Below are 26,802 nucleotides of genomic sequence, written 5' to 3'. Positions count from 1 at the left end.
ACAGTTCTCTTTTCAACATAACTTGTTTTTATTTCTGTAGATTATGTGATATATGTAATTGACAAATAAATATTTAGTTAATACTAGACAGTGTTTGCATAAAGTGTCACCAGGACTAAAGAGGTTTGTTCTTTCTATTGCACAGTGTTATATATTTTAACGGCAGGGATAAGTGGTTCATATCATTTTGCATTTTAATAGTATTTTAATAGGAGGGATGCAGTGGCTCAGTGGCTAAGACGCTGAGCTTGTTGATCGAAAGGTCGGCAGTTCAACGGTTCGAATCCCTAGTGCCGCGTAATGTGGTGAGCTCCCGTTACTTGTCCCAGCTTCTGCCAACCTAGCAGTTTGAAAGCACATAAAAAATGCAAGTAGAAAAATAAGGACCACCTTTAGTGGGAAGGTAACTGTTCCATGCGCCTTTGGCGTTTAGTCATGCCGGCCACATTACCACGGAGACGTCTTCGGACAGCGCTGGCTCTTAGGCTTTGAAACGGAGATGAGCACCGTCCCCTAGAGTCGGGAACAACTAGCATGTATGTGCGAGGGGAACCTTTACCTTTACCTTAGTATTTTAATATTTGTCTGGAGGACCTTTTAATAAATACTTTTGATATCATTTCATCTATGGCAAGATTCAACTCTTTAGTTACTAGTCATCTTCACAAATGTCTGCCTTTCAAACTTTGTTCCTGGCATCATATGCCCACAGAGCAAGTAACGCTGAAGTGTAAATTACAGCAATATATTCCCATTTTACATTTTTTAAACATATCAAATTATAAGATGATATATGGAACTTTTATAATGTTATTAAATACATTGGCACCATCTAAAACATTTTGATATAATAAATATACCATTCATTTCTGCATACTTTTTTTTTCAGGCTGCTTTCATTACTTTTCAAATACCTAAAATTTTGGAATGGTTTCTGTTCTGAATGTATACTGAATTATCCAAAGAAAACAGCATGTAGGAGAAATCTGCTCACTTTCTTAAGGTGTCATTTTTCAAAAGTAAAAGCTAATGTCTTATTTTGGCATACTTTTATTCATGGTAGTCTTTCAACACCTATATGAAATTATTTTGAACATTTCCCCTGCTGGATATCATGATGTGCTTCTTTGGTAAAAAAAATAAATTAAAAAAAAATCCTGAATTTAAAGGTTGTAAGGCCACCATGTTTTAGTGATATATTGTTCAACTCTAGAATATAAATTACAAAGAAGATTCTAAAACAAGAAGTTATCACATAAATTAAATGGGGTATCCTTCAGACTTTTAATAAACAATGTTGAATGGTTAGTGCTTAATAATCAGACACGTCCTAGAAATCCAGTAATATTGTACTGAAAGGTAGTTTTTAGGGAAAAAGTTACTAAACAATTCCATTTTCTCCACTAGGAATTATAGAAGGATCAATTCCATGCTGTTTCATTTGTACTGCAATGTCAAAAAGGTAGTCGTAACATTCACACCTGAAGAATACACAAAGGAAAAATAAATTAGGTTATATATTTTGGTTATATACACTTTGTTTTCAAATCTGTTATATAAATATAAATCAACTAATTTACTATTATAGCAGAAATAAAAGTGAAAGTTTTCACAATGTACAATACTGCATTCACAGTAAAAGAAGAAAATTCTGAATTTAAGATAGATACAGACAGAAAAATAACAGGTCTACCTCAAATTTCAATAGCATTTAGACTTATATACCACTTCACAGTGCTTTGAAGGCCTCTCTAAGTGGTTTATAGAGTCTGCATATTGCCCCCAATAATCTGGGTCTTCATTTTACTGAGTTCAGAAGGCTGAGTTAACCTTGAGCCTGATGACATTCGAACTGCCAAATTGCCAGCAGTCAGCAGAAGTAGCCGGCAGTACTGCATTCTAACCACTGCGCCACCACTCTCAACCAAACTAAGGCAACCTTTCCCTTGTAGAACAATGTACTTGAGGGGAAAAAAAACCCTAATATTTTGTTAAGGTGAATATAGTATTATCTAGTATCAATTTAAAAATATTTCTCACTATGGAAAAAAAGAATTTTGACATACCAGTATTTTCCTCACACAATTGGTAAAGCTTTGCTGTATTTTCCTTATCATTAGTCAAAATCTTTTTTAAATTTTGTTGTTGTTATAACAATAGAAGCTCTGCAAGTGTAAAAATAGAATGGTACAGTGGATAATATTTTTACACTTGGTAATTGGAATAATTCCCAATTCTCAAAAATAAAAACAGAAAAATCAGGTGAAGTAGAAGCAAACACAATCTAGCTATACTTATATGTTAAGAAGTTCTAGAAGAGATAGGCCCACCAATATATTGGTTTATTTCCTCATTCTACTCACATTGTCTTGGCTTTTTCCCATGTTTCACCCCAAACGTAAACCCCATGACGCCTGACCAGCACAGCACAAGTGTCTGGATATGTGTTCATTGCATGTGCCATTCTCTCCTTCAAGTCCTTCTCTTCAGGTGTATTCTCAACAATAGGGACTACTAACATGTCATCGTATCTGAAAAAAACGAGGTACTGTTGACATGAAAAACATGGTCATTTTAGCCTCTTATACAGTACCTAGTTATCATTGGATTGCTTGTTTCAATTTGTTTAAAACATTCATGTCCATGTTTTCTCTTTAATGTATCCAAATGTGGCTAACAATTAAAGCAAGAAATAACATACCCCCATTTCAAAACCAGGAATCTATGAAATCATTACATCAAAGATAACTGCAGTACTGTGCTATCATAATAGACTATCATCAAGTATACAACTGCCTGTTTAATTTTGACAAAGGAAGTAAATGAGCAAAAATGTAATAAGCATTACAGCCTATTCACAATGGGAATCTTTAAAGACTTATTTTAAAACATTGTTTTTTCATCTATTTCAAGATATTGATCATCACATAGGGGAAAAGTAATTGGATACATACATTCAGTGGGCGTAACCCAAACAAGAATTAATATAGCAATGACAAAATTACTTAGAAAGAAATTTGATTGAACTCAGTGATGTTTGCTTGTGTCTTTAGTGAAAAAAAATCAGTCTATACCCTCAGTAGTTTCAAAGATATTGACAGTCTAGTTTTGACTGGATAATACCAACAATACAATTATGTGTAATTTATCTTATATATAACAGTGAAAGATATTGCACTTTTTTTTACCAACAGTTGATTGTATTCTTGTTTTCAAAAAGTAGCAAAATGTACCAAATCATTACTTGTTACCACTTGTTATTTTTTACCAAAAAGGAAGGTGAGTTTAAATGTAAAAGTCTTCTTTTACATTTTACAAGGTACATCATACACATCATTCTCCCTTGCATAATAGAAAAAGCTCTACCAATTCAGGAAAAACATCAGATAGAGATGGGATATAGGAAAGAAAAGGAAGTAAATATATAAGAATGGGCTGTTTTCGGGAAGTGATAGAAAGCAATTCATGCTAGTTTCAGCAAGCATAAATCCATCCATGTTTATACCGCATTCAACTCTTCAACTATGAACTGAATGGCTTATTCCCAGAAAAGTATTTGCAGACCATGGCTTTGCTAGGAATAGATCTCTTTAACATGGTTTACTCCATGTGGTAGTTGGAGGATATGCTTGAAGGGTTGGAGAAAACTGAGTTGGGGATAGCTTATTTCTTTGGGAAATAAAGAAACTATCAACAGACATTTGTGCTGGGCTGCAAAGCAAATGAAGGTTAGAGCATGTTTACTTGGTAGCAAGCTGCACTGAGTGGCTCTTACTAGGAGGTATGTTTAGTCCAATTCAGCTGTTATGAAATCTGGCAACAGCTTACTTATGTTCAAGGAATGCAAATAAATATTCTAGCCCTGATCTCTTATTACCTTCCCTATGGAAAGGCTGAACGTCAGTAATGGCATATTTATCTGGTGGCTTTCTGAATGATTGAGCATTCTGATCTTTAAACATCTTAACCCAAGCCTGGTATTCTGCTAAACAGAAATAACAGTTTCAGTATATTGACATTTTCATTAATATCAGATGTGCAGTGTTTTTAACTATATACAGAATATATTTCTGGTGATATTTCAAGTTACTTTTTACTTTTATTTAACGCACCTTTTTCTCTTTCTTTCATTTTATCATGTCAATATACTTATGTCTTTTAAACTCAATAAAGTTTTTTTTAAAAAAAAAAGAAATAACAGTTTCAAACTGGCACCAGACTGATAGGGAAATTTGAGGAGTATGGAGAAGTTGCAGGATTGAAAATAATAATTAAAAAAAAACTAAAATAATAGTTTAAAATCTTACAGAAAAGCAGAGAAATGAATTGGCAAAGAAGGTAGACCTTCAGATAGTAAAGAAAGTGAAATATTTAGGAATCTAACAGCAAGATGTATAACAATTAAAGAGGATAACTATACAAAGTTAATGAAACAAATTAAGTCGGACCTGGAGAAATGGAAGAATGTACAACTCTCAATGATAGGGAGAATAGCTATTATAAAAATGAACATACTACTGAAGTTGCTTTCCTATTTCAAACAATACTGATAAAACTAGAGAAAAAATATTTTGAAGAAATAAATAACATGATTTTGAAATATATTTGGCAAGGGAAAAAAGCAAAAATAAAATTGAAAATGTTACAGGAGTTAAAGGACATGGAGGCTTTGGGGACCTGGACTGGAAGCTATAGTATCGGGCATCTATACTTACCTGGGTAAAAAAATGGATAAATTTGAGGCACTGAAGATTACTATTACTGGAGGGACATGATATATGTGGGGTGCCACAAGGATCGGTCCTCTCGCCCCTTCTATTCAACATTTATGTGAAGCCGCTGGGTGAGATCATCCGTGGTTTTGGCGTGAAGTACCATCAGTACGCTGATGACACCCAGCTGTACATTTCCACTCCAGACCACCCCAATGATGCCCTCGAGGTGATGTCCCGGTGCCTGGAGGCTGTACGGATCTGGATGGGGAGGAACAAACTCAGACTCAACCCATCCAAGACCGAGTGGCTGTGGTTTCCGTCGTCCCAATATAGTCAGTTGGCGCCATCTCTGACTATTGGGGGCGAGTCGTTGGCCCCCACAGATGGGGTTCGCAACTTGGGCATCCTCCTGGACTTACGGCTGTCTTTTGAAGAGCATATGACGGCCATAGCCAGGAGGACTTTTTATCAGGTTCGCCTGATTCGCCAGTTGCATCCCTTTCTGGATCGGGACTCGTTACGCACGGTCACTCATGCCCTTGTCACCTCACGCCTGGATTATTGTAATGCTCTCTACATGGGGCTCCCCTTGAGAAGCACCCGAAGGCTCCAACTGGTCCAGAATGCGGCCGCGCGGGTGGTAATGGGAGCAATGTGGCGCTCTCATGTAACCCCCCTCCTGCGCGAGCTGCACTGGCTCCCAGTGGTCTTCCGGGTGCGCTTCAAGGTTTTGGTTACTATCTTTAGAGCGCTCCATGGCTCAGGACCAGGGTACTTACGAGACCGCCTCCTGCCACCAATAGCCTCTCACCGACCAGTTCGCTCCCATAGAGAGGGACTCCTCAGGGTGCCGTCGGCCAAACAATGTCGACTGACGGCCCCCAGGTGGAGAGCCTTTTCTGTAGGGGCACCTACCATCTGGAACGGGCTTCCCCCGGAGTTACGAAACATCCAAGACTTACGCATATTCCGCCGTGCCCTGAAAACATTTCTATTCCAACAAGCTGGTCTGGCCTAACTCTCCCTTTTTAATTGGCTTTTAAACTGGCTTTTAAATTGGGTTTTAAACCTCTTTAGATAAATTTGGATGTTTTTAATCTTTGAGCCTAAATTACTTAATCTGTTTCTTAATAGTTTTTAACTTCTATACGTATTTGTATTTATTATGGCTGTTCACCGCCCTGAGTCCTTCGGGAGTAGGGCGGTATACAAATATGAAAAATAAATAAATAAATAAATAAATGATCTCCAATTACGATGGCATTCCTTTTTATGGTACGGAAGGAGCACGGCACACAGATATTTTCAAAGACACTATGTGAGGAATGCTTTATTTTTACCATGTTTCCCAAAAATAAGACCCTGTCTTATATTTTTTTGAACCCTGAACTAAGCCCTTGGCCTTATTTTCGGGGAGGTCTTATTATTTGGGGGCGCGTGGAGCAAGACGGGGCTCTTCTTACTGTCTTACCTGATTTCCAGCTCTTTCTCCCTAACCCTAGCCAGAGGAAATGGCGGGAACTGGCTGTGCATGTGTTTAAATATTTTCGGGGATGGCTTATTTTCAGGGGAAGGGCTTCTTTTGGGGGGAGGTCTTATTTTTGGGGAGGTATTATTTTTGGGAAAACACGGTAGTATGGAAAAAAATCAAATCACAAAATTATATGAAAATACCAGTCTGGCTCTCTACAATGGAAGCACTGATACATCCAAATGTTGTTAATTTGGAAAAAACTATAACCTATAAAGACATTTTAAATGAGAACAGGGAACTTAAAACAAGACAGGGGTGGATTTAGCTTGGTGGCCATACCTGCAAATACATTGAGATATGAGAAAGATGCGAAAACATGGTGTTTTTATAAAGAACCAACAATACGCGACAAGGCATTATTAGCGACAGATGAAAAATTGATAAGGAAAATATATACTTATTAAATTTTAAAATGGAAGATGAACAAGTAAAAGAAACAATGATAGTATGGGCAGAAAACTTTGGCTATACAATAGAATTAGACAAATGGCAAAAACTTTGGAATAGAAACTATAAACTGACAACTACTGCATATAAAGAAAATCTTTACAAAATGTTTTATAGGTGGCATTTGCCACCGGCTAGGTTAGCAAAAATGTTTAACAACATGGCCGCCAAATGTTGGAAATGTAATCAGACTGCAGGTACTTATTATCATATGTGGTGGACATGTGTGAAGGTAAGAAAATATTGGACAAAAATACATACATGGTTGGAGAAGATGATTAAGCAACACATAGATTTTAAACCAGAAATATTTTTTAGATATAATACCAGAAAATTATGACAAAGGGACTAGATACTTAATGTTACATGTTCTGACAGCAACAAGAATGGTATTTGCACAATATTGGAAAAATGAGAACACCCCACCAGATGAAAATATAATCCAGAAAAGATTGGACTGTGCAGAGATGGATAGATTGACACTGAAAATAAATGGAGACAAAGAATACTATTTAAAATGGAATAGGTTTTATCAATGGTTAGAGATAAGAGGTAGAAATTAGATGAAGAAAGAATATTGTTATGTTTAAGTAAAATATGAATATTGCTTATAATTAATTATATGTAAGCCAATATATTTAATAGAAATATAAGTAAGCTAATATTTATAAATATGATTTGAATTATTTTGTTATATTATTATTATTGCTATCAGTATATGTGTTATCTTTTTTTTTCTTTCCTTTTTGTAAAATGTTATCCCTGGACAATACACTGTATTCAAAATACTTATATATAAATAAAAAAAATTGACCTAAAAAAAAAGAAATAACAGTTTCAACTGTTTCCTTCTTCTGCCTCTGTACCAGTTTTCTGCTTTATTTGCGCCATCTCCTTGCTTTCAACAGTGTTGACCAGTAGGACTATATAAAATACCCAGAATATCTGGGGTCCTAAAAGCCCAGTATTATTATCCATTGGAAAAGCAGCAGAGAGATCACTGCTCAGAAGTCAGATCCCTACTATCAAATTACATATCTATCTGCAGGTTACTAGAAAAAAATCCCATGTTTTCCTAGTAGCTTTGGAGTCCTGCATTAAGAGCACCCACTGTAAACTTGGTAGCTAGTTTTTAAATAGAAGTAATAATGATGATACATAACATGTTTACAGCATTACCCAATTGTTACAACACATCCCCAGTTTCATGAAGGACATGTGGAAACATCTCCTTTCATACTGCTGTATTTTTCAGGGTGTCTAGAATTCTATGTTCCAAACTTAAGCTTTCTAGATAAAATGTTAGCATACCACAGTGTAACAGAAGCTGCAGCATCTTTTATTTATGGTAGTGATATATTATCCTAAAATCAAATAAGTATAAAGTATATAGGTAGCAGTCTGACAATTTGAATTAAATTGGTTTGAACAGTGCCAGGATAACTTAATCCCACTTTATTATTCATCGTGCAAATTCCAGTGAGTAATCTGCTGAATCTTGTTCATAGCTGAGATTTTTAGCATGCTATGTTGGATAATATCAATCCACTGAAATGTCCAAGTCATTTTACTTAGGGATTTGAGATACGTTTTACTTGTTTTCTCTCTCAAACTCATAATTGAAAAACACAGGTTCATTCCTGGAATTGTTAGGTGGCATAATCTTCACAAAATTAAAACTTGCTTTTTAATGAATAGTTAAAGCATAACAGTGACTGCTAGACTAAATAATATTTTATAATGGGTGAAAGTGCTAGGTAGTTTAACCTTCCTGCTGATAAAATATTTTGCCCTTCTCATTTTATCCCTCATACGTTCTCCAAATTTCCAAAGTACTAAGTGATTAACCAATTTTTTATGATACACAGAATAAAAGAAATTTGTTGTGATCTTAAAAGTTATTTCTTTTCTTGAATAGCTACTCCAATAGAGGGGGGTGGGAGTTTGAGCCCATGGAACTATAAATATAAACAATTCTTGATTGTATCAAGATAAATTTATGAAGAACAGGATAAAAAGCTTGTCTTTACCTTTCTGGAAAAGGTTTCTGGGTATTCACATAATTGGGAGCATGTGTTTGGGATGGATTCATTTTAGATTCTGGGAGTTTGGGATAAAAGTTGAATACAAAAACTATAAAAGTTTTTCTAGCACATCAAAGACTAGCAATTATCACAGATGCTTTTGTGGGTCATAGACCCTTTCATCCAATGCATAATGTGATAATTTAAGGATTCTACGGGTAGTCCTCGATTTACGACAATTGAGCCCAAAATTTATGTTGCTAAACATAAATTAACTAAATTTGTTAAGTGAGTTTTGCCCCATTTTAAGACCTTTCTTGCTAGAGTTAAGTGAATCATTGCAGTTGTTAAATTAGTAAACACGATTGTTAAGTGAATCTGGCTTCCACACTGTCAGAAAGTTGCAAAAGGGCATGACCCCGGGATACTGCGACCATCATAAATATGAGTCAGTTGTCAAGAGTCAGAATTTTGATCATGTGACCAAGGGGATGCTGTGTCAATCATAAGTGTGAAAAATGGTCATAAGTCATAAGTCATTTTTCAGTGCCGTTGTAAGTTTGAACGGTCACTAAATGAACTGTTGTAAGTCGAAGACTACCTATATTGTTTTGCTACAAAAGACAAAAACTGACTGTCAAAAACAGCATGTATGAAGGAGTACTCCATATTACTCCAATGTTATTTATTATTGTAAATTACCTGAAATATCCCCCTGTAGTACATTTCTTGATTCCTTTTATCATCTCCTGATGAGTGATTTTAAACTCTTTTCCTGGATACAAAAGTGTGGCCATCACAGCAGCTTTGGAATGAGTATGAATCACTGCTCCTGCTCCTAAAACAATATTTTTAAAGAAGATATAAATTCAAAAATTCAGTATTTGTTCTCTAAATTGGCCCTTGGTTTTAGGTACCTTGGTTCAAAGATTGTTTCCCTATGTTTCACTATTTTGCCCAGTTAAAGGTTACAGACACAAGAGTTTGTAGTGTATGAGTAATCCTTGATTTACAATCACAATTGAGCTCAAAATTTCCATTGCTAAGGAAGACAGTTGTTAAGTGAGTTTTGCCCATTTTACAACCTTTCTTGTCACAGTTGTTAAGTGAATCACTGCTAAGTTGGTAACACGTTTATTAAACAAACCTGGCTTCCCCCGCTAACTTTGCTTGTCAGAAGGTCGCAAAAAGGGATCACACGAATTGGAGCATTACAACTGTCATAACAGCATCTGAACTTTGATGACATGACCATAGGGATGCTGCAACCGTTGTAAGTGTGAAAAATGGCAGTATGTCACTTTTCACTGCTGTTGTAACTTCGAATGGTCACTAAATGAATGGTTATCTATTGAGGATAGATATCTATATAGATAAGTCCTAATTCTTTTGTGCCTTAATAAATTGTTCCATGTAATTGATTGATGTTTAAATATGTGTATGTGAAGTGGGGGAGGGGGAGGGGAAAGGACAAAATATATGTCATAATGTCACAATGCAAATCTCATAGCTTAAGTCTTACCGTGCATCTGTCATTATGTCCTGACCTTTGTAAGTTACCTGAGAACAATTATGTATGCATTCAGCAGTACATATTGCAAGACAGCCCTCCTCAATTTGGTACCTACCAAAATGTCTGCCATACAGTAAGGCAGGGCTGTCAAACTCCCGGCCCGGGGGCCAGATGCATCATGTGGTGGCTACGCCCAAGCTCGGGTTTAGCGAAGGGGGGAAAAAGTCCCGATACATCACATGACACCGCTGTGACGACATGAGTTTGACACCCCTGCAGTAAGGAGTGTAACATGGACAGCACATTATGGAAGTTACTGGTCTCAATACATCTTTACAGTAGGTTTAGGAAAAGATGCAAGATAGTGCTTATTGTCAGATCTATTAGAATTATGACTATGCAAGGAAATTATGTCTGCATCACTATTGCCTATTATAATAGTCTTAAACTAGTTTCTTCCAAATCACTTTTTAACACTGGGATGCTGCCACCAACAGATTAGAAGTAGAATTGTTTCAATATTCATAATTTCCTGTCTTTAAAACTTGAAAGTCTGAGAATAAAAAGGATGGATGTAATCTTCTGTTGTTATAATTCTCGATGTGGGAAGACAAGAAGATACACTGACTTCGACTGGAGTTCTTCTAAATCAAAAACTCCCTCTATTTCGATTTTTTAATCAGCGTCATCCTCTATTTCAGGATATACATTTAAAATCTACATATTCTTAATATAAGGTATGAATTACAAGAAGCAGAGGAAGAGCTTTCTTTGCACTCCTTCCAGCTTTCATTTTCCTTCTTTTTCTTTTTACTACAACTAACAGGACTCAGACCAGCTAGTAACATGGGAAGCATACACATTAATTAGGTTTTTTTAAAAAAAGTAACTGCTACGGTAAGAATTCCATTGTAACTGTAAACATCCTATTTATAAAATAAGGGCTGTTGTCAATGAATTTGCTGTAGTTTTGTAATATTCCAATAAGACATTACTGGGATCTTTCTAGGATGCTCAGGGCTACAGGCTAGATTGGGAGGTTTAAAAAAAAACCCTCAGGAACTAACTACATCCTTTAATTCCATAAATTGGTTTAAGGCTCTTTTAAGGCTTGATAATTCTCAAAAATGAATAGAAGGAGACCAAATTTGGTATGGGGTAAGAAATTGGTAAAAGAAAATAGAGTTTAAAAGTGGGCTGAATTAAGCTGGAGGTTGTGGAGCAAAACAAAAATCCAGAAAAAAATGTCTGCTGTGGGAGAGGCCAATGACTCAGAATATTGCCAGTTTCTGGGGTTCCCTCCCTTGGCCATGTTTTCTACATCCAGCCTATTATTAAGGGATTGGAAATAATTCCAGAAGCCACAGTTAATGCCCTTTCCTACGTTTTCTTTTTTTGGGGGAAAAAAAGGACTGTACTGTAATATATCTTCACCCAGGCCTTGGTTGAAGATGAACAAGGCGTCCTTTTAACTTAGGTTGTTTTGTTTATACCCAGTTCGTTATCCATGTCATTGCTATCCTTCTTTTGTTTCTCGTTTTTATTGTCTTGTTTTTCATGTTTGAAATCATTTGTAAATCATCCAGAATTGCTGGGAGTCTGGTGGCCTCTAAATCATATTCATCATTTGCCTTTCAGTCATGTTACAGGAAAAAATCACTCTATTATCAACGGCATCTACCACCAAGAATATTTAGGCCATACCTCTTATGATGTAAGCATTCATGAACAGAGGTGTGCATTGACTCTTCCTGAGTTTCTTGTAAGATGGAGGGCCACTGATGTCTTTTTCTTTGATATCACACACAAACATGTCTTCAGGCTATAATGAAAGAACAGCCAGCTGGGATAACCATCACTTTTCAACAACACTTTTCAACAACAACAACAAAAATGCTTTAGAAAAGTTTGACAAACCATGGAAATCTTATTTTTGACAAGGGTATTTCAAATTGAGAAACTACTAGAACAAAAGCATATTGGGGGCAGAGGTCGACCTCAAGGCCTCTTATATGTGGAGTGCCTCAGGGGTCGGTCCTCTCGCCCCTCCTGTTCAACATTTATGTGAAGCCGCTGGGCGAGATCATCCGTGGCTTTGGGGTGAGATACCACCAGTACGCTGATGATACTCAGCTGTACATCTCCACCCCAGGCCACCCCAATGATGCCCTTGTCCCAGTGCCTGGAGGCTGTACGGATCTGGATGGGGAGGAACAGGCTCAAGCTCAACCCTTCCAAGACTGAGTGGCTGTGGTTCCCGGCATCCCGATATAGTCAGTTGACTCCATCACTGACTATTGGGGGCGAGTCTTTGGCCCCCACAGAGAGGGCTCGCAATCTGGGAGTCCTCCTGGATACGCAGCTGTCCTTGGAGGAACATCTGACGGCTGTAACCAGGGGGACCTTTTATCAGGTTCGCCTGATCCGCCAGTTGCGGCCCTTTCTTGATCGGGATTCCCTGTGCACAGTCACTCATGCCCTCGTGACCTCTCGCCTTGATTACTGTAACGCTCTCTACATGGGGCTCCCCTTGAAGAGCACCCGGAGGCTCCAACTGGTCCAGAACGCAGCAGCGCGGGTAGTGACGGGAGCAGCATGGCGCTCCCATGTAACACCGCTCCTGCGCGAGCTGCACTGGCTACCAGTGGTCTTCCGGGTGCGCTTCAAGGTGTTGGTTATCACCTTTAAAGCGCTCCATGGCATAGGGCCTAGCTATCTCCGAGACCGCCTGCTGCCATCGACGACCTCCCATCGACCCGTGCGCTCCCACAGAGAGGGCCTCCTCGGGGTGCCATCAGCCAAACAATGCAGGCTGGTGACCCCCAGGGGGAGGGCCTTCTCTGTGGGGGCTCCCACCCTCTGGAATCAGTTGCCCCCTGAGATAAGGAGAATCCATGACCTCAGTGCCTTCCGCCGTGCCCTTAAAACCTTCCTTTTCCAACAAGCCGGGCTGGCCTAATTCTTTTTAAGTGTTTTTAATTGTTTTGTTTATTGTTTTAATTAATGGGGCCAAATTTATATATATATATATTTTAACTGTATTTTAATATTTGTATTTGATGTTTTTATTTGGCTGTTCACCGCCCTGAGTCCTCAGGGAGAAGGGCGGTATACAAATTCAAAAATAAAATAAATAAATAAATAAAAATATTGATACAATTGATTGGAGTTTTGAGAAAATTTATTTTATGAGGCAGCCAAGCACCTATGCAAGTACACACTACATTACAGACAGTCCAAAAATATCCTTTGCAGTTCAAGCTCAATAGAAACTGGTTTTTCGACTGTGCAGGAGAAGCTGGCTAAAAGCAGCATTGACTGGCTATAATGCTTGTGCCGTTGGAATCTCAGCTCACCCTATATCTGCAGCATTTTACACGTCTTTAAAATGTATCTTCCATTCAAAGGTAAAATGAAGTGAAAATCTTCTGAACAGAGAGCCTAGCAATACATCTAATCATGTTAGTTTTGTATATAATATAACTTCTATGGTTTTAGAACTATTTTTGCACATAGTATAACGTTTTGTCCCCACTTCAATACAATACAGATGTAACACTGATACGCATACAACCTGCTGAATTTATATATCACAGTACAATGGGAAGGGGCACTGACTTCACTAAGATTCCATGTAAGTAAGACAGTATGACTGTCAATTTAATTATTCCCAATATTTATACCCAATGCACTTGCTTGATTTTAATGGACTGAAATTATTAAGCACTAGTATTTGCAATCATCACAGCCTTGGTGATCAGTTTTCAATACTTCTCCTTGAAAAGATTAAACAAACAAATGAAAACTGAGACTGCAATTACCCACAATCCATCTTCTAAATCTGGCACATTCAAATGAATAAGTAAACACAGCTCTATTTAATTATGCACAATGTAATCAAACCCATTTAATTCAGTGGAACGTACATCCAAATAAATTGGGATAAGGTTCCAGTCTTAAATCAGAAAATATGCATTAATAGCAACGAAGATTAATACAATCTTAGAGGCCATAAATTAGTTCTAACTAATAATACTGCTTTTTATAATAGTATCATAAAATCTGTGAATTATAACTTTTCATATTTGCAAGACATCTAATTTAAAATCCAGGGATTCATTACACTATAATGTTTCTCATACAGGACTGGTATTTTTCATTGTTTGAAAAATGTTGACAACATTCTAGAATTATAAAAGGGGAACCTCTTCCCACCTAGCTTCCAAACTGAGAGGAAGTATTCACTGATAGTTAGATAATAGATAGAACACCCTAAAGCCAAAAAGTAAAATAGATAATTTGTATTTGCTCTTGCCCAGTAAGACTCAAGATAGTTGGAAACTGCTACCCTGAATATGGTTCTTTTGTCATACCTTGAAAATAAATTCCCTATGTAAAAGTCACTTTAGTGGAGGAACAAGAAGTAGGACAGAAAACGCTTTCCCTTTTTTGTTGCCTGTCACTCTCCCTCAACCAGATTCCGCTTGGAGGAAAGAGAGGGAAGCAGGAGAGGAATGATGTTCTTTAATCCTATTGACTAGCTGACTTGCTGCCTCAATCAGGGCTGGCAAGGGTCCCCTCCAGCAAGCCCAGAGGTCATGGTAGAGGTCATGGAGAGAAGAAGCCAGGGATTTCTACTTGGAGTGGATAGGCAGGGAAGAAAGTAGACATATAGCCCCATGGCTGAATGGAGCAGGATAGTATGAGAATGGGCCAAATGGAGTTCTCCAGATACCCAACCTGCCTTAAGTTTCTCCCCATGCAAATGTTTACCCAGAGGAACTGGGCATTTTCTACTGGAAAACATTCCTTTCTTACTAGATACTTTTGATTCATCTTCAATATGTCCTACCAGCAGGCTCATACAGAGATGGAGGCTCCTGTGTGAGGACATGTCCTCAATAACAAGAGAACAGGCCATCTGTAGAGAGCCAAGGGAATCTCTTGAAGAACAAGAGGAAGAACTATTATCAAGGCAACTGTCAGATAAATGGGGCCTGAGCCCAGGTCAAGAAAGGAAGCTAAATAAATAGATGAACCCCTCCTTAGTTTACTGGAAGATAAAGGGAAGGAGAAGGAAGCATATTCAGACTTGCAAGATTATGTTACTATAGCTTTACAATAAAAATAGAAGTGACCTCTTTGGCATTGGTTTCCTAGTCTGGTCTACCTTGAAGGGATGACATCATCTCAGGTGATCCATATATTTCTTCACTGGTAATTGCCAAATAGTTATAAAAGCAAACTTGGCTAGTCTCTGGTTTTTCATATAGGAATATAAAACAGTAGAGATGTAAGAGGGTTACATTTCTTTTATGATTTCTAACAAGCTTCCTACTATGGCCTGACAAAGTGATTGCCTTTTGACCATCTTACAGGAAGAGACTGTCCTTCTACATATTAATAAAATGTCCTAATTAGATAGTATGCAAAAGAAAAGATCCCTATAGTATACTTCACTTTTGCTGCTCCACTCATTCATACTGCCTCCTAGAGTTCAACTTTAAAATCTCATATAGTCCAGAGGAAGCAAATAAGAAAAATGAAAATTCTTTTTAAAAATACATGCGGTAACAATTCTACATGTGTTCATCTAGAAAGAATTCCGGAAGACTTTCTCATGTATAAGTATGGATAGGCTGTGGATTTATTTTCAAGGCTACAATCCAGATAGAAATACTACTCATATTTACTTACCTGTATTCTTTCTTTTTGGACACCAGACGGAGCAATATATATTTCACTGCTGAGAGGGAAGGAGAAATCAGACTTGTAATTGCAGACAGAAGACAACAGGAAAAACTAAGCTTCATTTACAGACATAAGGGGATATACAATACTTGCTTCCGCTATTACATTTTGGCAACTGTGCTTAACAAATTGCCATAGGTTTGGCTAGCTCGAGAACAATCAGCATTTTTTCGTCGGGCCCTAAAAACTCATTTTTTTCAGCTAGCCGGTCTGTCCTGATTTTAGGGTTAGTTTTAAAATTTTAATATTTATTTTAATTGACAAGTTTTAAATTATGGGCCAAATTTATAAATTATTTTAACTTTATTTTTAACTGTGATGTTTGTATAGATGTTTTTTATCTGGCTGTTCACCCTGAGTCCGAAAGGAGAAGGGCGGTATAGAAATTCAAATAAATGAAAATGAAATGAAATTAATGCAATGGAGTTTCATTTATAGTCCCTGACATTTTATCTCACCAGTACAATCAATGTGATTATATAGAACAAGCTTCAAATATGGTCACTGTAAATTGTACCAGTGAAAAATATATGCAGTTATTGCATAGACACAATCAACTTAATTAAAAGCTACAGGAAGGAAGGCAAAATGGAAACAAAAAGCTTTATGGCTAATGACTGTTAAAAGGGAAAAATCAGGGGTGAAATCTACTTACCTTTCTTACTGGTTCAGAAGTGCACGTGCCGCGTGCGCACATACCTTCTGCATGTACGCACACCTTCTGCGCATGCGCAGAAGGTTAAAAAAAACATTATTTCCTGGTTAAAACCAGGAAGTAATGACATCTGGGCGGCGATCACTACCGGATCGCCGAACCACAGGGAAAAATCGCTACCAGATCGGGGTTTCCGGTCCGATCTGGGAGCATTTCAACCCTGGGAAAAATATTTCACACATCTCTATATAAAATCTGTGGGACAGGATAAAATACCCTCCTTTAAGAACTACTATTTTAATCATCCTTACTTTTAGAAGCATGAAGAACAGGGACATCTAGTGGTTAATTAGTCAGGTAAAACCAGATTTACTACAGTTGAAGGCAAAGTTAGCATTATTTTTACATCAGAAAGAAGCGGCAGAGATTCTATCTTCATGAGTCAGATCTCATTGGATCCCTAATTTGTCAAGTATTCGCAAACAGCAAAAAGCCTACAGCACAGTTATTGGCAACGTTATGAATTTAACCATTTGTAATCTGTTTGTTAATGCTAATGCTATTCTCCAAGTCACTTATGGCAATATGCTTGCTCTAACTAACCCATTGCATTTTTTTTGGCTTTAGTATGTATAACTTTTGGCTGTGATGGCAGATAACTGATGATGGAAAAATGAAAAAGTATTTTTGTTCCCTGAGAAAAAAGTGATTTTGTAATTTTCCTGCCTCCCTTAAGACAGATCATTATAAAAACAGTTTCAGCAGATATATATGAGCAACTGACACAAACAGAGCTGTAATAATACTGGACACCTTTTAAAACCCCTTATAACTAGGAAGGACAATATATTGTATTCTGAGATGTAAAGCTGCTTATGCACAAAACTATTACTTTCAATCTACTATTTGAAATTATTGAGAAATATAAACCCATGAATTTATTATGTGACTAAATTTTTTTTAACTCTGAAGTGAAACATGTAAATAGCTACATTTGCTCATCAGAAAACATCTTAAACAAAATTAAAAATATTTCTATTAGGAATACTTTGAAGAGTCGTGGTGATGCTGTGGTTAGAATGTAGTATTGCAGGCTAATTCTGCCAAATGCCAGCAGTTTGATTCTCACCAGTTCAAGGTTGACTTACCCTTCCATCCTTCTGAGGTCGGTAAAATGAGGACCCAGATTGTTGGGGGCAATTTGCTGAAACCGCTTAGAGAGGGCTGTAAAGCACTGGGAAGGAGGATATGTCTAAGTGCCATTGCTATTGCCAATACCCAAAAATCTAACAATTAAGCTGTCCTAAAAGTTTCTTTATACAAAATTCATCATTATTCCCAGTAAGGTCTTCCCTAAGTGTTGTGCTTCTACATTTTCAACCCTGGTGCTCTGGATCCAACTATTGCCATAACTCTTTGGATTCCAAGAGTGCTTGATGGAATCCTGATTGGAATCTGGGAATACAGGAACATCAGTAGCAGAAAACTCTTCCCTGCTTTTTCTGATAAATTCTAGCTCTTAACTCTCAATAGTCAGAAAGGCCATTACTCAGAGGGGATCAAAGGGACAGAGGATTTTACTATCATTTGAAGCAGAGTTTAGTACTTACTTAACAAACATTGTTTTTCTATGACTTTTCTATTTTAAAAAATCCCACAATGAGGTTAGTTGAGAGTACATGAATCAAAGATTTTGGATAAAAAGAAGTATGACAGGGTCCTGTGTTTTTACCTAAGGATTCTCTTTCGGTATGTGAATAAACATTTCCTTTATCATGAACCAATAAATCTTTCTTGTTCCTAAGATTGAGATTGAAAAAACCTTGAGATAAAAACATTAGAACAACTTCATTTGAAGAAGCAGAACTTACATTAGGAAGTTATTTTATGTAGACAGATTACATGATTTTCCTTTTATTACCACTATGTGGAGCTAACAACCTGCAAAGTAAAGTACTGACATGATTTCTTTCAAGTAGAAATGATTTTCCAGAAGTTTCCAAGACACCAGTAAAGCAGTTTCAGGTTGATAACATTTGTATACATGTATACAGATTAAACAAAATGTGTATGCAATCGTAAAGTTTATTCAGCAAGAACGGAATTTGAATTTTTAAAAGGCATTGTGGTATTATTGCTGAGATTTTTTCCCCATTTTGAGGGAGATTTCCAAACTTCCACATGTTAGGAACAAAGGAAATCTCCTATTTTATCAGGTTGAATGACTGTTCTTATCTAACTAGACAATCCATGCCCTGTTGGATCATCATTGCAGAAATATGAGAAATCTTACCTAAATAGAGAAACAGAATGACCAAGGATGAGCAAAAAAGCAGTGGGAGTGGGAGCAATTTCCAACTTCCTGCCAGCTTGCCTATTGTGTTCACTTATTTATAAAATTTACTGGGCACCCATCTTACCACTGGGTAACTCCTTCCTAGAGTTTCCTTCTTTCTTTCCTCCCTTCCTCTTTCTTCCACCTTTCTTCCCTCCCCCCTTTACTCTTCATTCCCTTCTTTCTCCTAAACTTCCTCCCTTCTTTCTTCTCTAGAATTCCTGCTGACTTTTCCATGTGAGAAGACAATAATCAGTTGCAAGTCCAAGGCCAACAGGCAGATAAGTAACTGCTGTTGAATGGCTGTTGAATGGAGCAAGGAGGTGCGTGGAGATATTGGTCAGGAAAGGTATGTGAGGGTGCACAACAGGTACCTTGCTGGTCGGGAAAGGTGTAGTGGTGGTGGATCATAAAGGGTGCATCGGGATGCGTAAGAGGTGCTGTGTGGGTCAGGGAAGGTACGGGAATGTGTGTGTCATGGGTCAGGGAGGGTGCGTAAAAGAAGCTGTGCATGTTGGAGATGACAATTGGGGTAGGGTGGATTGAGGGGCAAATGGGGAGCTTGCCTGTTCCTCCCAATTCCTTCCACTCCTCCCCTTCCCTTTCCAGTTGGAAGATAAGTATGGCTGCTGTAGGATGTAGAAGTGACTAAAGCAGCAGCCCCGAACCATTTTGGCACCAGGGACCTGTTTTGTAGGAGACAATTTTTCCATGGACCGTGGGGGGGGGGGGGATGCTTTCAGTTTCGCTTGATCATCACTGTGCAGCCTGGTTCCTAACAGACTGGTACTGGTCGGTGGCTCAGGATTGGGGACTCCAGAACTAAAGGATTGTGAGAATGGCTGGGAAACTATAACAGAACATTGAAAATGATCATGTGATTGCTATATCAACCCTGGAGCTCTAAAGCAGTCACAACCTTCCCACATTTCATTCCCTCAGGAGTCATGAGTCCTGGAATTTGGAAACTTTCTGTAAATCAGCCCATTTGAGGAAACTTGATTCAAAATTATTGCTCTATGATGCACTGTTTTGCCCAGTTAAAGATCATGAAGTTTTTGTAATACCCTGTTTTCCCGAAAATAAGACCTCCCCAGATAATAAGCCCAATCGGGCTTTTGAGCGATGCGCTAAAATAAGACCTTCCCCCAAAAGTAAGTCCTCCCCGAAAATATTTAAACGCATGTGCAGCCAGTCCCCGCCATTTCCTCTGGTTAGGATTAGGGAGACAGAACTAGAAATCAGGTAAGATGGCAAGAGGAGCCCCGTCTTGCTCCACGCCTCCCAAAATAATAAGACCTCCTTGAAAATAAGGCCAAGCGCTTATTTCAGGGTTCAAAAAAATATAAGACAGGATCTTATTTTCAGGGAAACATGGTATATAGACAGACTTATTTGTGATCTAGTAAATATTTCAGTTCATGCAGAATTTTATTTCTTTCATGATTTTGTACCAATAATGTGTGTTGTCATTGCGAACAATTCATGTGTACATTTTTTAGAAATACTAAAGAGATGTCCCTACTCAGAATTGTCTGTTTTGTGTTCTACATTCAATCAATAGATTTGTGAATTATGCTAAAACCATTTGAATTATTTAAGCATCAAAATCTTTATCATATTCCACAACATTTTTGAGTTATTAAACTGTATGTAGTTTTCTTCTACATCAGGAGATAAATAATATCTAATTAGTTTTGAGTTGCCTGAAGAATGTCATGCACCTCAATACATGTTGTGTTTTATTTTTCACAGTTATTTTTCAAAAACTGGCATGAGTTAAAACAATTTTAAAACTTCTCATATTATTTACCCATGTTTCATGCTGATTCCACCACCAGTTCCTGTAACCCATCCTAAATGATAAAACTGCCGACAAAGTTCTGGAATCAAATTCCTTGGGTGTACATTTTCCTATAGGAGAAACATAAAATATCTGATCATTTAATATATTTTTTAAACACATCTGTAGTGGTTAGTTTATTATTTGGGCTAAAAATATGCATTACAGTATTTATATATCCTGTAGAAAATCTCTGCCCCCCCAAATCACATATTGAGATGAGCCGCTATATAAATCAATAAATGATTATTGAGAGTCAACATTGTAGAGTCAACATTGACTCTACAACAGGGTGGTATCTGCCCTGTAAGGTAAATCATATTAAGAATCCAATGCCATATAGATCAACTACTAGTTTTATTATAAATCTATAATAATAGAATCTTGCAAATTTGAATGCGCCTCTCCCCTCCTCCCTTCATCTTTGGGAGAACTAGGGATAATCTTATCCAGGACATTTACTCAAATTACATTCCTGTAGCTCTTTCTGTTATCCTTCAATAGCATTTCTTTTTCCTTCTACAGATGGTGATAATGGCATGAATTATTCTAGCTAGGTCCTCTTACCCCATAGGTTTGCAACAATGCACTAACTACAGCTAGTTATAGATCTCTCTGGCTTGGTTTCTACCTGCTATTCCAGCCAAAGCCATGAATCGAAGTTTTGAGCCTGCTCTCTGATGGCTAATGCTTACCCCTCAAGGAACAACTCTACTGGCGACTGAGAACTTTAATGAATCTACAAAAGCTCATCTTATTAGGATTCAATTTCAGACTATTCTCTTATCCAAACCCTGATAGCATCTAAGGCATCAGGAAAAGACATTGACAGTATTTCCCTCAGAACTCACAGTAGCAATTTACAATTGGGTATTATCCACATATTGGTAATATGACAACCGAAACTGTGGGATGATCTCTCCCAGCAGCTTCATACAGATGCTAATGGCATTAAAAGCCACTGAGAGGTCCAATTAGACCAAGGTGCACTATGTCCTTCAGGTCTTGACAAGTTATTTAGGAGAGGTTTTGAATATACCTTCTTAAGATGTGTAACAGATGTTTCAATTTAAATCTCTCATTATGATTGGATAGCCATACGTTTTCTTAGAAAAGAACCACTTCCTTTTTCAGATAAAAAGGACAATTTAAGTTTCTCAAACTCATTCCATTTGTTTGAGTAAAGCTGTCAGCATAATCAACTTTAAAAATGGCTTTTTAATGGAGTTTTCCCTGAAATTACCACTAACATCTGCTGTTTGACATCCTTCACTTACCACATTTCAACAGATGCAAAATAACAACCCAGAACAATTAATGCAAAAGGACGTTGACAGAATGCAGCTTTGTACAAACTCTTCACCACTAATATGGATTTGGTTATAGTAACAAAACGTCCTTTGTAATTGTTCATATTACTATATATAATCTAGCCTTTATACATGTACCCTTGCAAAATATGAGACATACTTCCATAAGCTGAAAGGTTTTTCTCATTCAGTATTTTTTAAGATAAGCTGCAGCTTATGTTACATATGGAAGTAATGGCAGACATTTGTGAAAGGATTCACCAAGGATTTATAAAATTACTGTTAAGCCATAGGGCTGAAATACATTTGAGAAAAAACATTCCCAACTTTCTTTAACTGCATTTCTAAGAAAGGTTAGATATTTATTGTGTTTCCTATTAAATTGTACAAGGGCTACGAACTACGTTTTATTTTATTTGTTAAATGCAGATACATCGGAGTTGCAGTTCATCTCTTGTAGACTTTTTTCATTCAATTCTGATCAATTATTGGAAAATGTCTGGAATCATTTCTTGGCATCATTTTTCAAAAGAAGGTTGCCATTGCCACTTTCTTAGGCTGAAAGAAAGTGACTGGTCCAAGATCACTCCGCTGGTTTTGTGATTTGTGCAGAACTAGAACTCACTTCTTCCAGTTTCTAGCCTGATACCTTAATCACTACACCAAATTGGCTCACACATTCTTTCTAATCTCACACTAAATCAAGGCTGTCTTGTGTATGAAAGACAGCTACCTTTAGATAAACCTGAATTTTCTCCTAAATTGTAAAAGAATCTTGGATCAAACATGTTATCAATATATAATTCCCCAAGTTAGATTTATGTTAAGTAAAACAATACTTTCAGGAATATTTGTGCAGTACCTTTTTTTTTTTAATTCTGTTGCTTTCCATAGTCTGGCTAATATTCAAACAATTTATGGCTCTGACATATTTTATGGTCATTCCTATGTGTAAGTTTCTCTGACATAGTGCCACCAAAATTGCCAGATTTAAAATTAAGAGTAAGGTATGCGAGATGTTTTCTATTAAATTGTTTATTAATTTCTTTTTTCCCAGAATTCTTTTCTTTTCACTGGCTTGTTATAAATGGTTTTTTTTCTTGGAGATTTTTAATAACTAACTCACAAAAATTAAACTGTACAAGTGGAACTACTCTTCTGGCAGTACCAAGCAAATGTTATCCCAAACAGCAAGTAGCCAATACTTATTCTACTTTTAAAATCCATACTAGATGTTTTCTTATCGTTCAAGCTGCACTTGTGTGATAGTGAGTTGATACAAAAATCTTCCCAAAAATGTTAAGCGCAGCTGACAGTCTCTAAAATTGGCCATCTTTAATTTAGTGTTCTATGAATATTGAGCATGTGTTCTCATTGTTCTCATTTTTCCTCTACACTGGCTATTACTTTCTCATTAATGGGAAACTAATAATTTGCTAACATAGTTGGACTGACTTTCTTCAACAGTTTTCTCATTGTACAGCAAATTATAGAAAAGTCCCAATCAGGTCAATCTGATCAAGGCTTGCAATTCTATTTCTGATATAAATTGACAAATTATAGCTCAGACCCAATGGCAAACTACGTTTTGGCACAAAAAGGATGGAACTGATGGTTATATTTCCGTGATTTCCATGTCACACAATTTTAATTAAATTTATATGCCGCCCATCTCAGTCTGCAAAGCGACTCTATATATGAGGATTGTGACGAATTCTTCTTTACAAATTGATAATTCCTGCTAAGCAAGTCTTGTAAACAAGAACAATCAAATTGGGAAAGGTTTTTCTATGTTTAGTGCAAAGGGCAGACCAAGGACTCTCCACTGGAGTAATTTATAGACTTGAAAATCAGGAATAAAACAAGTTTTCCTTCTCTGGCCTGTTAAAAACCAGACATGATTAGTTTATAATGCCACAAAGTTGCCATTTGTTTTGGTTTCTTGGTTTTATTGAATAAACTTCAAACCAGAAGCTTTAAAACAAAATGGCTATGTTTACAGGTATTCCTGCCATTATTTTATAAACCAGTGTTTGTTGAATAGAGCAACATTGACTGGTTTCATACAAATGAAACAAGAGAAGCATGGATCGGTGCAGTATGATACACATATACCAGCCAAACCTAGGCACTATAAGGATTGTTGACATCCATGTTACAGAACTCCCCAACTTCCCAACAAGCATAGAGGTGAAATATAAGAGTAGGTGTCACATATAAAAAGGGTGAAAACTGGAAAAGATTGAGTGGCCATCATGTAGGAACCTAAACAATTATCAAATTTGGCATGGACATGCAGTGGGTCATAGTGAAGATGTGAAATTGATGTAGGCTAACTTGGGATTTTCTGTTGTCAACCTCTTCCCGTAGGTCCTTTTCTTTAAAAAACAAAAAAACAAACAGAAAAAAAAACCTGTGTTAAATTCATTTTAGAATTTATACTGCAGTTTGCTGCACTTTCCATCTTAACATGTGGCATCATCTGACCAATCTTATCTGGCTTGGAAACTAAACAGAGTTAGACATGATTAGTACCTTAATAGGAGACCACAAGGTTTATCTAGGCTGCAAGTTAAACTGTAAACTCAAAAAATATCCTGAAGGAACTGGCTACCAAAAAAACCTACGTTTGGTTCTTTGAAATGATTAGAGGTTGAGTCTGAGGTCATCATTTTATTTTATTTTTTATTGATTGATTATAGGAAAATAACCTTATACATAATGTCAACTACATGCTAGTTTTTGGTCAAACGAGTTGTCCATGCTTGCTTTGTTATATCTATATATGGAGTATATATGGAGTAATGGCTGATGAAAATGATGGAACTTGATGGAAATGATGGAATTTGGCTAAATTGACTTCTTCGGAGAAAAAAATAATATTTATATTTATGGCTGATTGGAAGCTGCCTATAGATTTTTTTCAAGTTTAGAAGAAAACTGCACCTATGATTTCTGGATTGATGAGTAGAAAAACTGGATAATAAAAAAAGTGTGCTTTTTTCCTTTGTAATCATAAAGAGTTAATTTTGTCAACATACTTAATTTTGGGACATATAAAATTAGAAGCTTCCCCTTTTTCTGTTCTCTCCTTTTGCACTTTTTTCTTTCTTTTTTCTCCCTTTACTCTTCATTAGTTTGTGTTATTTTTTAATGTGCTTTGTAAAACATTTAATTTTTTTTTAAAGGAAAACAGTATGACGAGATCAATCTTTGCACTTGGTGGAATACTACCGGGCTCACAATTAACATTAGAGTCCCTATGACTCTACTATATCTGCTGCATTAATCTTACCTAATAAGGTAAAGGTTCCCCTCGCACATATGTGCTAGTCGTCCAGACTCTAGGGGGTGGTGCTCATCTCCATTTCAAAGCTGAACAGCCAGTGCTGTCCGAATATGTCTCCCTGGTCATGTGCCCGGCATGACTAAACGCCAAAGGTGCACAGAACACTGTTACTTTCCCACCAAAGGTGGTCCCTATTTTTCTACTTGCATTTTTTACCTGCTTTCGAACTGCTAGGTTGGCAGAAGCTGGGACAAGTAACAGGAGCTCACCCCGTTATGCAGCATTAGGGATTCAAACCGCTGAACTGCCGACCTTTAGATCGACAAGCTCAGCATCTTTAGCCACTGAGCCACTGCACCCCTTAATCTACTACTATTTACCTAATAGTAAATCCAAAAATCGAATGTTTACATCAGAAAGGTCAACTCCACAGTCCATTCTCAGTTCATTACTGTACCCAAGCACCCATCTGGCATCTTCCTTGCCTACAGTTACTAACAGTCTGCATTAATTCTTCCTGACACATTAAATTTAAATAAACATGTCATAGGCAGAAAGTCGACACAAGCGAAGACTACTTTCCTGTTGCATTTTTGGCTGCTAACGGATGCTATTCCTACTATAAGGGACGCAGTGGCTCAGTGGCTAAGATGCTGAGCTCGTCGATCTAAAGGTCGGCAGTTCAGCGGTTCGAATCCCTAATGCTGCATAACGGGGTGAGCTCGTGTTACTTGTCCCAGCTTCTGCCAACCTAGCAGTTCAAAAGCAGGTAAAAAATGCAAGTAGAAAAATAGGGACCACCTTTGGTGGGAAGGTAACAGCGTTCCATGCGGCTTTGGCGTTTAGCCATGCCGGACACATGACCGCAGAGACGTCTTGGGAGAGCTCTGGCTCTTCGGCTTTGAAACGGAGATGAGCACCGCCCCCTAGAGTAGGGAACGACTAGCACATACGTACGAGGGGAACCTTTACTTTTATTCCTACTATAAATTAATGGAAGCTCCTTTGATGTGTCGAATTTTTACCCGTTGTCATTTTCGTCTCCTAGCGATGGTTTTTGTTAGCCACACCTTTAAACAAAAATCAAGTTTGCCAGCCACACCTTAATCAGAGGGTGCAGGAACCCTCCCGTTAGGGGAGCGATCGAATTCTAAAACTCGACCTGGCTAGCCAGAGAGCAATTGACACATGCTCGCCACCTTTGGTTTCTGCGCGCCTTCTCCCTCTCCCTCACCTCTTTTGGGTGAGAACTGAATCGGCGGGTGCCGCTGAGCGCACCCCGTTACCTTTGCTTCCTCGAAGCCGTTCCTGTACGGGCAAGCGCAGTCCCCAAAGGGCTCCGCCATAGCGCTTACAGCCACTAGAGAGTCTTCTTAGGGCCGGAGG

General features: G+C 37.5%; 1 protein-coding gene across 1 annotated transcript; it reads right to left on the bottom strand.

Annotated features, from left to right (window-relative positions):
* Window positions 1–731: 731 nt before the first annotated feature.
* APIP (APAF1 interacting protein) lies at window positions 732–26,783 on the bottom strand. The gene is made up of 7 exons (XM_034417361.3): window positions 26,703–26,783; window positions 20,788–20,888; window positions 15,931–15,979; window positions 11,938–12,055; window positions 9,423–9,558; window positions 2,364–2,531; window positions 732–1,481 (listed from the first exon to the last, which is right to left on the bottom strand). Exons 1-7 carry the CDS (start codon window positions 26,760–26,762, stop codon window positions 1,382–1,384), a joined length of 732 nt encoding a protein of 243 aa, XP_034273252.1. The 5' UTR covers window positions 26,763–26,783; the 3' UTR covers window positions 732–1,381.
* Window positions 26,784–26,802: the final 19 nt, after the last annotated feature.

Source organism: Pantherophis guttatus, chromosome 1, assembly GCF_059756535.1.
Source record: "Pantherophis guttatus breed Tessera chromosome 1, ASM5975653v1, whole genome shotgun sequence".
NCBI lineage: Eukaryota > Metazoa > Chordata > Lepidosauria > Squamata > Colubridae > Pantherophis > Pantherophis guttatus.
Note: the sequence above shows the minus strand (reverse complement) of the source record. Positions and strands in the feature narration are given on the sequence as shown.

Bases quoted from the DNA above. Each gene is read 5' to 3' on its own strand.
- APIP (XM_034417361.3), bottom strand. From the start codon at position 26,762: ATGGCGGAGCCCTTTGGGGACTGCGCTTGCCCGTACAGGAACGGCTTC. The intron at 15,980-20,787 runs GTAAATAATATG...CTTCCCTCTCAG, and splicing joins GGAATCAGCATGAAACATGG to CAGTGAAATATATATTGCTC. The intron at 9,559-11,937 runs GTATGGCCTAAA...ATATTGTTTTAG, and splicing joins GAATGCTTACATCATAAGAG to GAGCAGGAGCAGTGATTCAT.